The 15245-nt window shown below is 45.6% G+C and overlaps 1 protein-coding gene across 5 annotated transcripts in view; it reads right to left on the bottom strand.

Annotated features, from left to right (window-relative positions):
* thoc2.S (THO complex 2 S homeolog) overlaps positions 1-7586 on the bottom strand; it is a 126609-nt gene extending 119023 nt beyond the window's left edge. For all 5 annotated transcript variants that reach the window (XR_001932942.2, XR_005963930.1, XM_018232941.2 and 2 more), the window contains exons 1-2: positions 7434-7586; positions 4125-4180 (exon numbers count right to left, since the gene is read on the bottom strand). Coding sequence is in view for 3 of the 5 variants with exons in the window: in XM_018232941.2 (XP_018088430.1) it covers positions 4125-4180; positions 7434-7498 (121 nt within the window). In the remaining 2 variants the exon portion in view is untranslated. The remainder of the gene's footprint in view (positions 1-4124; positions 4181-7433) is intronic.
* Between the last annotated feature and the right edge of the window lie 7659 nt (positions 7587-15245).

The following is a 15245-nucleotide window of genomic DNA, read 5'->3' as shown; positions in this document are numbered from 1 at the left end:
CCCAGGCGTGGGTTGCAGTGTCACATCGAGGATAAAGAGCATAACAGTATAGTAAAAACATAACCAAAAAATAACCTGAAATAGTAAACAGTTGTTCCTCAACCGGAGGAATAGTGTCCAGTAACGGCAGCGGTTGCAGTGTTGTCATCGCTGCTGAGGGTCCTGTAGGACAACAGGGATAGTGGGGGGGAGAGGAGAGCAGGTGGTGGTATTCCTTCCCAGCCCAGACTCGGGGTCAAATATGTCCCGTAGGCTTCTCAGCCATCAAAAAAAAAAGAGAAGTGATGATGGTAAAGATAGGGAACATCAGGGTCTAAGCAGCATCCCAATCTGTGTCCAGGCGCGTCTGAGGAGAAGGGGGTCCGGCTTGATTGAGAGCTACAGACTTGTCCCCTATGGCTGACTCTCTGTGGGTCCATTTGTACGTCATTTTCTTAGCCTCATCAGGTGAAGCAAAGGTATAGGAGACTCCGTTCCGTAGTACAATAAGTTTCGTAGGGTAGGCCCATCTGTAGGGAATTTTATGCTCCCTTAGCGATCTCGTAGTTTCAAGGAATGTTCTCCGTTTAGCGAGGGTAGCCATAGAAAGATCTGTAAATAGTTCCAGAGTTTTATACTTATCTGGCCAAGTGTCCCGCTTCCTGGCCAACATCAGGACTCGTTCTTTCGTTTTAAAGAAATGTAGCTTAGTAAGAACGTCTCTGGGCGCTGCCTCAGGCGCCGTCCTGGGCTTGGGGACCCGATGAATGCGGTCAACGGTCAGGTCAATCAGGGGTGCCTCCGGTAATAGAGCCTGGAGGAGATCCATAAAGTAGGCCTCAAGCGCCTCCGGTTTAACATCCTCCGGGATGCCTCTTATGCGGATGTTACAGCGCCGGGACCTATCTTCAAGGTCTGCCACCTTATCGGTAAGGCGCGCCACTTCTTTCTCCATAATTTGTTGCGTGTCAGCAACCGCATTATGCGCAGTTGTGAACTCCGCCATTTTGCGTTCCAAGTGGTCGGTGCGTTCCGCGAGGTTCCGTACCTCACGCTTGATTTCAGCGGAAAACAGCTTAAAGTCATGCTGGAGCGTTGTTCTGAGCTCCGTAAGCATACTCTTAATCTCAGCTGCTGTGACCGGGGAAGCTGTCGGTCCGGAGTCTGCATGCACATCTGCGTGGTGATCCAAGATGGCGCCCGACTGCCTGGTGTTATGTTCTGCAAAGAACTCCGACACCTTTTTGGAGTCCTTTTTCGCCGGATTTTTGGGACCCATCTGCCTCTCGGGATAATAGGCTGTAGCAAACGTGCTGAGTTGCGTCGGGGTTTGCTCGGTTTGTGCACCTTTGTGGGCAAGGGAATGGAGAGCTCCGGAGCAAAAGTACCGCTCACATGGAAGGTTAGGCTCCGCCCCCAGCGCCCTGACTTTTTGACCCACTAGATGGGTTTCTTGGACCAGCATCAAGTCAGCTCCTGATTTTTTCAGATAATCCAAGACCACTGATCTCTTTATGCGGTCATTTAGGCCGCGTACATTCCAGGAAACTACCCGGATAGGCTGCTGAAGTAGAGCCATATTAAGTGGAGAAACAGATATGCTGGCAATAGTGACAACGTAGACACATTAGACTGTACAGTGCAAACAGTATAACCAACCTGAAATAAAAAAAACCCCGGTAAAGCAAAAAAACCCCCACCCGGTATCCCTACCCTATATTGGGAATACATTAAACCCATAACAATAACAATGTGCGGTAAGTGTAAGACCAGCAGCTCAGTCCGCAGCAAACAGTCTAAATGTAATAAACGGTGCTGGGTGTAAAAGTCTAGCTCCTGAAAAGGCAAATATCAATACTGCCTCAGATGTGGCCAGGGGTTGCAGTAGGACAACCAACCCTAATCGATCATCAGTAGGGGCCACTGTATGCAGGATCGTGCCTGAACTGTTCTTGTTCCTATATAATCAACGGTGGGAGTCCCGCAACAAATCAACAGAGTACAACAGTCAAAAAACCTTGGCCGCATTACCCTCCACTGTGTGGGCCTGGTAAGAGTGGCAAACAAATACAAGTATACGACCTGAGTAGGCTTCAAGGCTGGGCAGACGCCCGGTTAGCCGTGGGCACTTGACGTTCCAGCCAGTGAATGACATCTTTGGGGGCCTCAAAGAAGAGCGCTTTGTCACCATCTTGGACTCTCAACTTGGCAGGGTACAGCATGGCGTACTTTAATCCCTTTTCGCGCAGTTTGCGTCTGGCCTCCGTGAACGTGCTTCTTTTCTTTTGTAGCGCCAAGGAGTAATCAGGGTAGAGCGATACTCTTGCGTTCTGATGTAGGATTTCCCCCTGGTCTCTTGCAGCGCGAAGGGCGATGTCCCGGTCTCTAAAGTTGAGAAGCTTGAGGATAATAGGCCTTGGAGGGGCCCCCGGCAGCGGTCGCTTGGCAGGCACCCGATGGGCCCTTTCAACCACAAAATGCGGTGTAAATTTGGCCTGTGTGAGAGATTCTTGCAGCCATCTTTCCATAAAGTCCTCCACTTGGGCCCCTTCACAGTTCTCGGGGAGACCGACCACTCTGAGGTTGGACCTCCTGTTGCGATTTTCCAGGTCGTCCATTCTGGAGATAATCTGGTGGTAATCCCCTTGTAGTTGTTGGACTTGGTGCTCTAGAGGGCGGGTGACATCTTCCAAGTCGCTGATCCGGCGTTCAGCCTCGGTGGTGCGGTCCCGCACTGCCTGCAGATCATGGCGCAGCAGGGACAGGTCTATACGCACTTCGTCAATCTTGGACGTGAGTGTCGTGCTAGCGTCCGCCAGCTTTAAAGTAAGTGCCTCCTTCGAGTCCGCAATCACTTGCAGGAGAAGTTGAGTGGCCGTCCAGCTGCGTCCATTATCGGATCTGGCGGTTCACCCTGGTCCGGTGTGGTTGGGCCTGGGGTTTTGGCGCCATTTTGTTTGGGCTCTATCGGCGTGGAGGGTGGTTTAGTGTAGCTATCAATGCGTCTCTGGCCTGATTTCCCCATCAAAAATGTCGATGTAGAACTCCCACCGTAGTAGTGAAGAAATCTGGCAGCGTTGCACGAAAAACTTAGTAAGGCAGTTGGCAGGATAAAGTCAGGATCACGGAGCTACAGCACCACACGTATGCTCAGCTAAGCATCCCGGCCACGCCCCCCCCCACCACAGCCCTTTAGCAGTAAAGATCTGTGCCTCCAAAGATGCCCCAGTAGCTCCCCATCTTCTTTTCTGCTGATTCACTGCACATGCTCTGTGCTGCTGTTACTTACTGAGCTTAGGAATCCACTCACAAGTTTGAAGTCCTGATGGGTCATTGCTGCGATTGAGAAGCTAAAACTTTAGGCTGGTACAATAAGTTCAGTATATAAAATATGGCATTTTTAGCCACATTCATTCATTGCGGTTTAGTTCTCCTTTAAAGACAGGTAAAAGTCTTAGCAGGTTTCTTATTCCTGTTCTCTATGACTGACAGCATTTTTTGAATACAGACAAAAAGACCCATGTAGTATGACAGCAAAAAACATATATGAAAACACAGATATGCTAAAATACTAATATGAAAAACTGTCTCAGCAGATCTGCTTTGGCCTTCTCTATTGGGGAATGAGAGAAAGCTCAGGCTACTGGGTGTACATCCTCAGAAAGGAAAATAACACTCCTTTCTGCACAATAATATGAAATGAAAAAAATAAATAAAGCTGATTATGTAACTCTTTAAACAAAACAATATTTATTTTATGTACAGATACATAGCTACTAGAAAGATGACTGCACTATGTGCTTGTTAAGCTTTGCAGATATTTATACATAAAGCATCTGCTACTTTATACCCTAGAGTCAGAATAAACCCTCCTGGGACCTAATGGTTAATAAGAAAATGCGTGGCTCTCCAGCTGTTGCTAAACTACGACTCCAAGCACAACAGGCTATCATGGGATTCTGGGAGTTGTAGTTAACCAACAGCTGAAGAGCAACATGTTGAAAATCACTAATATTGTGTGCCTTGATTTGCATTCTGATCATTTGTGCATAATGGTTCGCATCTAAATAGACTTTACAGAATCTGCTAGCAGGTTTATTAAGTACATTTGTGAAAGCAAGTATTTATAAAGTAATTGTTGTTACCTGTGAATGTAACAAATTCCTGGCCTTTTTCGCTGAGGCTGCGGCACAGTTGCAAACTGTAAAGAGATTGTTTAAAATTCAATTATTTGCATTTAACATATTCAGTGCCGCATAGTACACTGCAAAGACAAAGGGAGACAGTTTAAATGGATTAACTGCCGTAATTATGAGTAGCATTTATGTTTAATCATAATTATCAACATCTGTTAACTTATTTTGCCTCATAAGAGTATTTCTTAACCGTTTCTGGATTTGGACCCAGTCTGGGTATATACTATAAGAAGAACTGTTGCTGTACTGAAGAAAATCATGAGGAATAATATAAACGACTATGGCACAACAGACTATTTGGCTGCAGCACTAAGCACCCTATCCAACTAGCCACTGGTTTTATTGACCTTGGTGCTGTTAGGTGGGACTTGCTCAGGACACGGACTTCAGCATTCCCTAGCAATGCCTGCTTGACCATACCTGCATATTAGGTGAATGAAAATCAGCTGCATGTAGTAAGGGACATTTTGCCGCTCTCCCTGAGAGAACCATAATTTACCATGCTTCAGAGTCCAACAGCATCCTAGGCATTCTGACTGCCTCTTTCTGGCTTCTCACAGTTTAAAGACCACAGTTTTGCAGTGCCAACAAATATATCATCACAAAATATATATTAAAACCATTCCCTCAATGAATTTGACTGAAATCATGTAAAACCCCAGTACAGGCAGCCTACTCAGCTCAGTAAAGGGTTGCATGGGAGATTCCAGTAATTTTGCTGCCACATTTTCAGGCATCCTAAATAGTCCCCTATACCACAGACCTAAAGCAGAGGGGTTCCACTAGATTTCTTTTGATAATTTGATATTTAATAGGGTGTATATACCATTTTTATATTTAGAAGAAAAACATGCAAGTTAATGTTTATATTACCACAACAAAAACTTTATTACAAATACATAGTTGATGCAAAACATGTTTCAGTTAAAAGGGGATCCGGATTGTTTTTTAACATTCATAAATGTACTACAACTTTCTGAAGATTAAGGATATTTAATCACAAAGAAAATTATGTAGCAGCTGTGTGCCCACATCCTTAACCTGTTTTTTTTTTTTGTTTTTTTGTTTTTCTTATAGCAAGCAACTCATGCTGAAATAACCGGGTAAAATCTGTCAGTGACTCACAGCATTAAGGCTGGTGGCACACTAGATTATTAGTTGCCCAAGATAAATCGGTGCTGCTGTGGGAAACTGATCTCCTGAAAATGTTTTCCCATTGACAATATTATTAATAGGTGAAAGGAAAACATATACATTTGCTTTAGGAATCTTTGGAACATTTTTTGCAGGTGTATTTTTGCAGTCTGGGAGAAGCAGATCTGCTCCATTGATTTGAATCCGATCAGCCTGTGTGCACACACACACAGCGGAGCTGTAGTCAGTCCAGAGATGCCTCCTTTCACATATTAGGGCTGACCTCAGCTTCAGCTCCACTGTGTGCATGTGCACACAGGCTGATTGGATTCACAGGGACACAGAGCAGATCTGCTTCTCTCAGCCTGCAGAATATACACAGGCTGAGAGCAGCTAAGCCATTCAGTCTGTGTGCCCACAGCTCTAAAAAGCACAAGAATAATCAATTTATATTATTAAAACATTTTCACAATAATAAATCATATTTGGAAAACAATTTACGCATCCACTATAACTCGGACACAAACTGCAGTTCCCCTTTTAAGAAACAATACCCTCCAGAGTTCTAACATTGCCAAGAAAGCATTAAAAAGCAAGGAAAGCTTAAAACACGGAGGTGAGAACCAATTTGTTAGGCAACGTTTAGGGTGGTGAAACATGCTAAGATGCGGGGAGATTTAGTCGCACACGGAGACAAATCGCCTGTTCTTTGGGAGACTAATCTCCCCGAAAATCCTTCCTGCCAGCTAGAATCGAAATCGCGGGCGGGATGGCACACAGAGCGCCTAGTTTTCCGAAGTGCCTCACGAGGAAACTTCAGACGACTTCGGAAAACATAGGGCTCCCAGCGCCATCCCACCAGCGATTTCGATTATAGGCCGCTCTTTGCCCATTGTCAGCATATTGGTTTTACAGAGGTACTGTCATACAGTTTGCATTGACAAAAAGCATGAAATTCTTGCCCATGACTTTAAAGAAACAATAGCCACAAGTCTACAAATTAATAATGTTTATATAAGGCATCTCATTTTAAATCTCCATCTGGTCATGTCCCTTGAAAGAACTCCCTGCATTGTCTCCATCATCAAGTTAAATACTGTAATGCTATGGGTAAGTCACATTGGGCTACTTTTCCACTTTAATTAAGGCCCACAAGTCACCAAAGAAAAATGCTGATAAACATTGCAGACTGGATCTACTTGGTAATTCTGGTAACCTGTAGGTACCCATCAGTAAAATGTGTTAGTGTATAGAATGTCTAACCATATTATCCCTACTTTTGTAAAATCTGGTCTTCTTTAAGCCAGGCTTCCTGTAGGTAATAACCATGCTAATTAGCGAGACTCGTTTTTGCATCTGGTGCTGTCCAGTCCTGTCTGCACCTTCAGCAGATCAGGGATAGAGGGTGTATGTTTAGGATTGTAGGATGGAGAAACAGATTTGGGGACACAGTGCAGGTAACTAATCACAGAAAGGTGCAGGGATAAGTATTTCTTAATCCTAGAATGTACATTATGTATTCTGACAGAGAGCTAATCTAATCATGAAGCGATGAGTAACTGCAATAGGCAGCAAAAGAGACAACAGGCAGGGTTTATTATAGCTCATACAATCAATGTAGAGAAAAATAGCAATATCCCATTGGCCATTTCCATTTAGAGGGAGACCATGAAAACTGTGGCAGGCAGATGCCTATAGCCAGGGACACACAGACCCTGACTGTAACTATCTAACTGTAACTATCAGCGGAGGTAGAACCTGGGAATTGTAGTTATAGAAGGGTTTTATAATGATTTTATTAGAAGGAGCAGGAGGGCTTTGCAGTAATGCCTTCCCCATCATTAAGCCGATTGTATTTCATGACCCCTGACCCACAGAGGGGCTATTTCCACAGACCTAGAACATCCAAACATCTCGAAGATATTGCGCACACGGAACTACAACTTGCACTACTGTGTGACAGAGATTAGCGGGAGCCGCCGCCTGATCATCGCCTGCCAACAGAGTCTAGCGGCCTCCCCGAGCTCAGGAATAGGCGGCTATCCCACAGCTCTGTCACCCCGCCCCCAACACCCCTGCATCTCCCGCTGTGTCATCGCAATAAAATACCTTTCCATCACTTACAAGTCATTTTTTCCTGATTTTTCCCAGTTCTTTATCCAATCAGCGGGTAGTAACGTGGCCGCCATCTTTCCCTGTCCCGATAGCCCGGATGTTTAGCACAGCAGCACAGGTCAAAGGGTAGCGGCTAGTTCCTATCCTAGGAAAGGACCTGACGTCACGGTCACGTGATCCTACCATGTGACCGCTCCACTGCGGCTTACCTATTCGTGAGCGGCAAATTCAAACATGGGAAAGTGGTAATGGGTTCTAGTGGCGGGCTGCGGACTCTTGACAGGACCTGCAACTACATTCCCAGGGTTGCCAACTTGTATTGTAGGTTTAGTAAAGGTTGCAACCTCTACCTCAGGTTTTGGGGCAGTTCATTGTGTCGCTGGATGATTGAAGGGATCACTGCCTCTGAATTTCTGTGGGGTGAGGGGGGATCACAGTGAATTAATGTCAGGTAGACTGTATTCAATATTTATACACCCAAATGCAGCTACAATATTGTTGTTGGAGCTGGGGTTTTTTTTACCATTACTCTCGCACAATTACAGTGCAAGAATGGCAAGATAAAAATGAAAGGCAAGACATACTGACACAGCTATAATAATATTATATTCATTAACCATAAACAGGTTTGCTTTTCTGCCATGCACTGAAAGTCTCCCTTAATGGAGAATAATGTAATGGACAACTTGGGAACAATAAATTGTATAGAAACTGTTGCCTTGGTGTTTCATGAGCTGACAGAAAATGTGGAGTGCCCAGTCAAGTAATAGAATATGGGATAACAGTCATGAGTGGGACTTCTATTTAAGGAGAGAATCATTGCCCCTAAACCTTTTTAAAGGACCAGTAACACCAAGTTATCTTAACCCTTAATTCCCCCCAAACTTCTATATAAGTCAGGCTTACTCTCCCCTTTGGTTTTCTTTTTAAATCTTGAGCTTCAATCTGACTTCCAAAGTGCTTCATAACAGAATGTGAAAAGGCGACGGCCGCTTGAATTCCTCTGTGTGCTGAACCAGAAGTCCGTTTCACATGGATCACTGCATCTGCATTTCAAATGTCTGTTTCTTTTCCTTCAGACAGCTTTGGGGGTAATATTGTGAACATATTTATTAAAGGAACAGTTCAGTGTAAAATTAAAACACTGGGTGAAAAGACTGTGCAAAATAAAAAAATGTTTTCAATATAGTTAGCCAAAAATGTAATGTATAAAGGGTGGAGTGATTGGATGTCGAGCAGAATAGAACAGAACCCAACTTCCTGCTTTTCAGCTCTCAAACTCTGAGTTAAAGGGATCCTGTCATCAGAAAACATGTTTTTTTTTTTTTAAAACGCATCAGTTAATAGTGCTACTCCAGCAGACTTCTGCACTGAAATCCATTTCTCAAAAGAGCAAACAGATGTTTTTATATTCAATTTTGAAATCTGACATGGGGCTAGACATTTTGTCAATTTCCCAGCTGCCCCTGGTCATGTGACTTGTGCCTGCACTTTAGGAGAGAAATGCTTTCTGGCAGGCTGACATCCTTCTCAATGTAACTAAATGTGTCTCAGTGGGGGGGGGCGTAGCTAAGCGAGCAGCTACACGGCCGCATTTTTGGGTTCTCTTGGGGCCCAGGGCAAATAACCCCCTAGTCTCCTCTGATCCACGCTGATCAGCGCCCACCGGCATCATATTAAAGGGGGGAAGTGATCCGGCACCTGTTCCCTGCAAGTGCGGGCTTCTCAGCATTGCTGGAGCCTGAGGACGCGGTGAGGCCTAGCAGCGTGAAAAGCCGCGGACTCGCGTGATTACGGCCCCCAAGCGCGGCCGACCGGAAGCGCGGTCCCCGCAGGAATCCGGATTTGGTGCCTGGAAGGAAGAGGCAGGGATCAGCAGCAAGGGGTGAGTGGCTCTGGGGCCCCCACTGTTGCAAAACAACTGCAATACTAGTGTCTAACAGCACCAGTACACAAGGCCCTATCATCCCCCAGCTAAGCCACAGTGGTGCCCTATGCCCAACAACTTCAAGTGGCACCCACCTTCAGTTATCTGCTGGATGAGCACCTCCCATTGACCCATAAGACACTAGGCAAAACTAAACCAGGGTCAGGCACTGATCAGGACCCACTGGATCCGCCCACTACTCTCAGCTAGTGATACCCCTAGACTGTCACTTCAGTCCTGAGCCCAGCTAAGCACAGGAACACTGAGACCAATATATGGTGCTCACAGATCCCTCTGCAAACATCAGCGAGTCGTGGAGCACGGACTTGCGTTCCAGTGGCGGTTTGAACCTCTTTAACATGACAGACTGACCAGCTGCCCTGAGTGGTCGACCCATGCACCTTCAGTAACTCTATACATATTCTTTCATCTTCCTCCTAATCACATCTTCAAAAGCAGAATACAGCTGTTGCGGATCGCTCCAACCAGTGTAATACAAAAATGGGGAAACACTCCCAAAAACAAAAATCGGATGCAGCGGCAAAGCTTGAACGCTTTGCAAGAACAGCATCTCAGGACCCATCGCAAGACTCTGATAATACCTCACCTCCATCGTCACCACCTTCATACTGGGGTGTACTAGATCTTGGCCCCCTGAAACACATAGACTTATGCTGGTACTATAATATACACTTCTGGTTAAAGAGCCACTCATTACTTATTAGGCTACAATCTGATTATACTCTCATTGCAGAGCTGTGCCGGTCAAAACAACAGGTGCATGGGAGGCCGCTGCTTACAGCATCCCATCTAAGTCCTTGAACAGTTTATTATTGCATTTATTACTTGTTATTGTTATTTTGCCATGTTTATGGGTTAAAAGGAGCGCTGCTTAGGCCGCCACAGCATCACTCCCCATGTCATGTAATTGTTATGGGTATAGGCCCACCCAGGTTTGGGGGGTGGGCAGGGAGGGAAGGGAATGTTTCTGTGTCTATTGTTTACTGTTTTACAGATGTATGTATGCAAAACACTCAACCAAAACAAACACTAAAAGGAGCAAAAATTCCACCCCAATAAGATACCAGTCTGTCAGTCCTCATTCACAATTTTTATGGGGGACATAAAGTTAATCTCATGGAACGTCCGAGGACCTAAGAGGGCCTTAGTATTTGATTATTTAACCAGGTACAAGCCAGATATACTCTTACTGCAAGAGACCCATCTGGTAGGGCAAAAACTGCTGGCACTTAAGAAACGGTGGGTCGGTTATGCTTATCACTCCCACTATTCCACCCACTCCAGAGGGGTATCCGTACTAATCCGTAAAACCTTACAATTTGAGCTCCTAGATCTCACTACTGACCACTATGGTCGTTTCATAATACTCCACTGCAGGATAAGTAACCAAGATATGGTACTGATTAACTTGTATATGCCACCCCCCTTCAATAGGGAGACACTAGACCTAATATTTACTAAGGTGTCTCTATACCTCCCCAACCCACTCTGTATCATTGGAGACTGGAATACGGTAATGGACCCGCAGAATGACAGGCATCCCACAACTACACGCCAACCTGGCCTACTAAAACAATGGACAGAAGCCCTAGGCCTTTTAGACATCTGGAGGCATAAAAATCCCCTGGGAAAGCAATTCTCCTGCCACACGGTGGGGAAACATACCCTGTCACGGTTAGATATGGCCATCGCATCCACAGACTTTGCACAATGGGTAAAAGATATCAAATACCTCCCAAGAGCCTTATCAGATCATGCCCCCCTGCAACTATTGATTGGCACTACACTAAGACAAGGACGCTCTCTCTGGAGATTATCCCCTTTGTGGCTCAACAACTCAGAGGTGACGGAGGCATGTATATACGAATACATGGCATATTGGGGTGTTAATGCAGGAACCAGTAGCTCCAATGTGGTCTGGGAGGCGTCCAAGGCAGCCGCTAGGGGTACACTTATCTCAGCAGTCGCTGGGGTGCGCACTATGGCTAAACAGGCTGTTGCTGAGGCAGAGGAGAGGGTTTGGGAAGCAGAACGAGCGTATGGTGAAGTGGAGGGAGATGCTACCCACCAGGCACTGGTAATTGCCCAGAGAAATTTAGAACTAGCACAAACAGCTATTACAAGGAAAAAAATACTGTATGCAGCCCAGAGGTCATTTGACCAAGGAGATAAAAATGGGAAGACTCTAGCTTACCTAGCAAAAGCGGTCCAACCGTCCACACTGATTCCAAGAATCAAAACATCAACAGGCACATATACCTCTGACCCAACAGAAATGGCGGAAACATTTGCATGCCATTTTGCAGATCTATACACCTCACAAGTCAAATATTCTGACATCGAACTAGAACGGTTCCTACAAGAAATCCCCTTTCCTAGCCTCTCCAGAGCAGAATCCTCCTATCTAGATAGCCCAATAACGTTGGGAGAAGTAGTAGACGCCATTGGCAGTCTCCCGTCAGGGAAGACCCCAGGCCTTGATGGCCTTCCGGTAGCCTGGTACAGACTCCTCAGTGAAACACTTGCCCCGCAACTCCATGCCACTCTTCTAGATGCTCACAAAACAGGCTCCCTCCCTCAATCCTTCTACTCCGCACTGAGCGTGCTTATACCAAAGGAGGGGAAGGACCCGGACCTGTGCGACTCCTACCGTCCCATTTCACTTATAAACACTGACGTCAAGATTCTGGCCAAAATTCTCTCCAAACGCCTTAACAAAGTTATAACATCAATTGTCCACCCAGACCAAACAGGTTTTATGCCCAACAAAAGTACTACTATAAACTTACGCAGATTGCACACCCACATGCAAACCACTCATACAAATGGAGGTACCAGACTTATGGCAGCACTAGATGCCACTAAGGCCTTTGACTCGGTCGAATGGCCCTACCTATGGAAAACCCTAGAAAAGTTTGGCATAGGCCCCAATTTCATTGCTTGGCTTAAACTCCTCTACCTAACCCCAGTTGCGCAAGTCCGAGTCAATAACTCTCTCTCCAGAGCCTTCCCTCTTACCAGACGAACCAGACAAGGCTGCTCCCTCTCTCCCCTCCTTTTTGCCCTGGCAATAGAGCCCTATGCCATTATGGTCTGACAAACCCCCGAAATTATTGGACTCAAATGTGGGAAACTATAGGAGAAAATTGCATTATATGCAGATGATCTTCTCTTATTCCTAGCTGACCCACATGACTCACTCACACTTGCCCTCTGCCTAGCTGACAAGTTTGGCACATACAGTGGGCTGGTCATAAATAAAGGGAAGTCAGTCTTATTTACTCTAGAAACTGAACCGAGAGCAGGTGAGATTCAGGGACTGCGTGGGTATCCAGCTTTAAATATCTTGGTGTGACTATCTCGCCAAGCACACAAAATTATGTAACCGAAAACATTGATCCTGTGATACAGGGTTTCAAAAACATTGTCTGTCAATGGGCTGGTCTACCATTAACGGTATGGGGCAGGGTCAACCTTTTCAAAATGGTATACTTACCAAAATTTTTATACTTCCTGCAGAATGCCCCGATATGGATACCCCCGCAGGTCTTCAAGCGCATTGACGCGATTCTCTTCCCCTTTATCTGGGCAAACAAACCCCCTAGAGTTAACAAGCTAACACTCCAGGCTCCATTGGACAAGGGGGGGTTAGCCTTGCCGCATTTGCAAATGTATTACTACGCAAGCCAACTAGCGCTCATACATAACTGGATTAATCCCGACCCCGAAAACTCACTCACAGCACTACACGCCACTCTGGCGGGCTCTCTTGAAGCAATTAGAAATGCACCTTACAGGAAAGCCAAAGACACTCCTGAACTGCCCCCCACGCTAAGCTGCCCACAAAGATGGATGCTTACTACTAAGGTTCTTTCAAAAGCTGCAAGCCCTCCATCTCCCTATACTCCGCTATGGAGAAACTCCAATCTGCAGCACCTACTTCACCTACCTGATTTTAAGTACTGGCCTAAATTAGGGGTAAGACACTTATCAGATCTTTTAGTAGACGACACCTTTCCGACTCTTACCCAAATAGAAACGAAATTAAATCACCCAAACATAGCTTGGCACCGATATTTCCAGCTCAGACATGCTTTTGCAGCACAATTTGGTAACCTGACAATCTCTACTAAAACCCAACCACATGAAGACAGGCTGTGGGACCCAAATCCACAAAAGCTGGTCTCTGGGCTGTACAAGACACTGATATCCACCATTAATAGTCCATTTAACAAAGCAAAAACCAAGTGGATTGACCTTATTCCTGCTCTAGATGATGATATGTGGAAAGAGGCAATAGGGGAACTATACAGCTCTCTAATATCTACAAAAGATAGGATGGTACAATTCCGTATCATACACTGTACATATATTACTCCAATCAGGCTTAAAGCCATGGGCAAAAGCCCCAATGGAAATTGTCCCAAATGCCAGCACCCGGACACTGGTTTTTTCCATCTGCTCTGGTCATGCCCCCTGATACAAAGATTCTGGGCTAAGGTAATAGCCTACCTGACTAATGAAATACTGCTCCCTGGAGCACTAACACCAGAGGTGTGCCTATTGGGACTTGTGGAAGAATTGGCACCTCTAAATAAAACGAGATGTTTACTAAAAACCCTTCTCTTCTATGCCAAAAAGCAGATTGCCATGACATGGATGAGCCCTCAACCCCCCACAGTAAAGCAGTGGGTAAAACTGGTTAATAACAGGCTACCGATGATAAAATTAACATATATAGCCAGACAATGCCCCAAAAAATGCTGGGGAAAGAGAGAGGATTGATATCACTCCAACTTGCAGTACAGCAGTAAAGAGTGATTGAAGTTTATCAGAGCACAAGTCACATGACTTGGGGCAGCTGGGAAATTGACAATATGTCTAGCCCCATGTCAGATTTCAAAATTGAATATAAAAAAAATCTGTTTGCTCTTTTGAGAAATGGATTTCAGTGCAGCATTCTGCTGGAGCAGCACTATTAAATGATTCATTTTGAAAAAAAATTTTTTTCCATGACAGTATCCCTTTAAGGTGGCCAAACAAGGCCAGATTAAAGCTGCTGATATGGGTCCTTTAGACCGATTCGGCAGTTTATCTGCACGTGTGTGGGGACTCCCAACGCATCCCCCCAATCGATATCAGGCCAAAAATCGGGCAGATATAGATCGAGCAAGTTTGATTTTTTTCTTTGATCCAGGATCGCCTCGGCTAGTTGATGCGGTCCTGTGACCCGTCGGCGCCCATTCACAGCATTGTAATCTGCTCGTTCGGCCCCAGGGCCGAATGTTCGGATTAACCTGATATTGCCCAGCCGTTAGTGGGCATATCGGGTTAAGATTCGCTCGTTTGACGACCTCTAATAGTGTATGGCCACCTTTGTCAGCGACTCTCTCTGGACATGAGTAACTAAGTGCTTCAGTGAGTGCTTCAGAACAGACCCCTGCAGCTTTCACTGTGAGCAGAAAAACCTCTGTACCTATGTGTCTCTCAAAAGCTCACTTACAGCTGCTAACACTGGGGGGGGGTATGGCAGGGCCCTGAGACAGTAATCCCGGTTGGCCCCGGAACCCCCAGCCCGACCCTGACAACATATGTAAGGGCACAGCCTGCCGCTAGACATGTAATGTCAAATGTGGTAATAACTAAGCTGGTATGCAAGAATATGCATGAATATATGAATATTTCCGATACTGGAGCATACAACTACCAGCATCCTCCCTGCTAGTGCAGGAATATGTGGAAGTGCCACAACAGGATCAAACCTTTCGTTTTATATGTGACATTTGGTACTAAAGTTACACTTCCTACGCTAAATGCAGAACCCCCTGTACCCCCTCAGTGGGGGCCCCCGTTACTGCCTCAGAGATCTCTGT

The sequence above is a fragment of the Xenopus laevis genome, chromosome 8S (genome assembly GCF_017654675.1).
Source record: "Xenopus laevis strain J_2021 chromosome 8S, Xenopus_laevis_v10.1, whole genome shotgun sequence".
Classification (NCBI taxonomy): Eukaryota; Metazoa; Chordata; class Amphibia; order Anura; family Pipidae; genus Xenopus; species Xenopus laevis.
The sequence above is the reverse complement of the archived record's forward strand: the minus strand, read 5'-3'. Positions and strand labels throughout refer to the sequence as shown.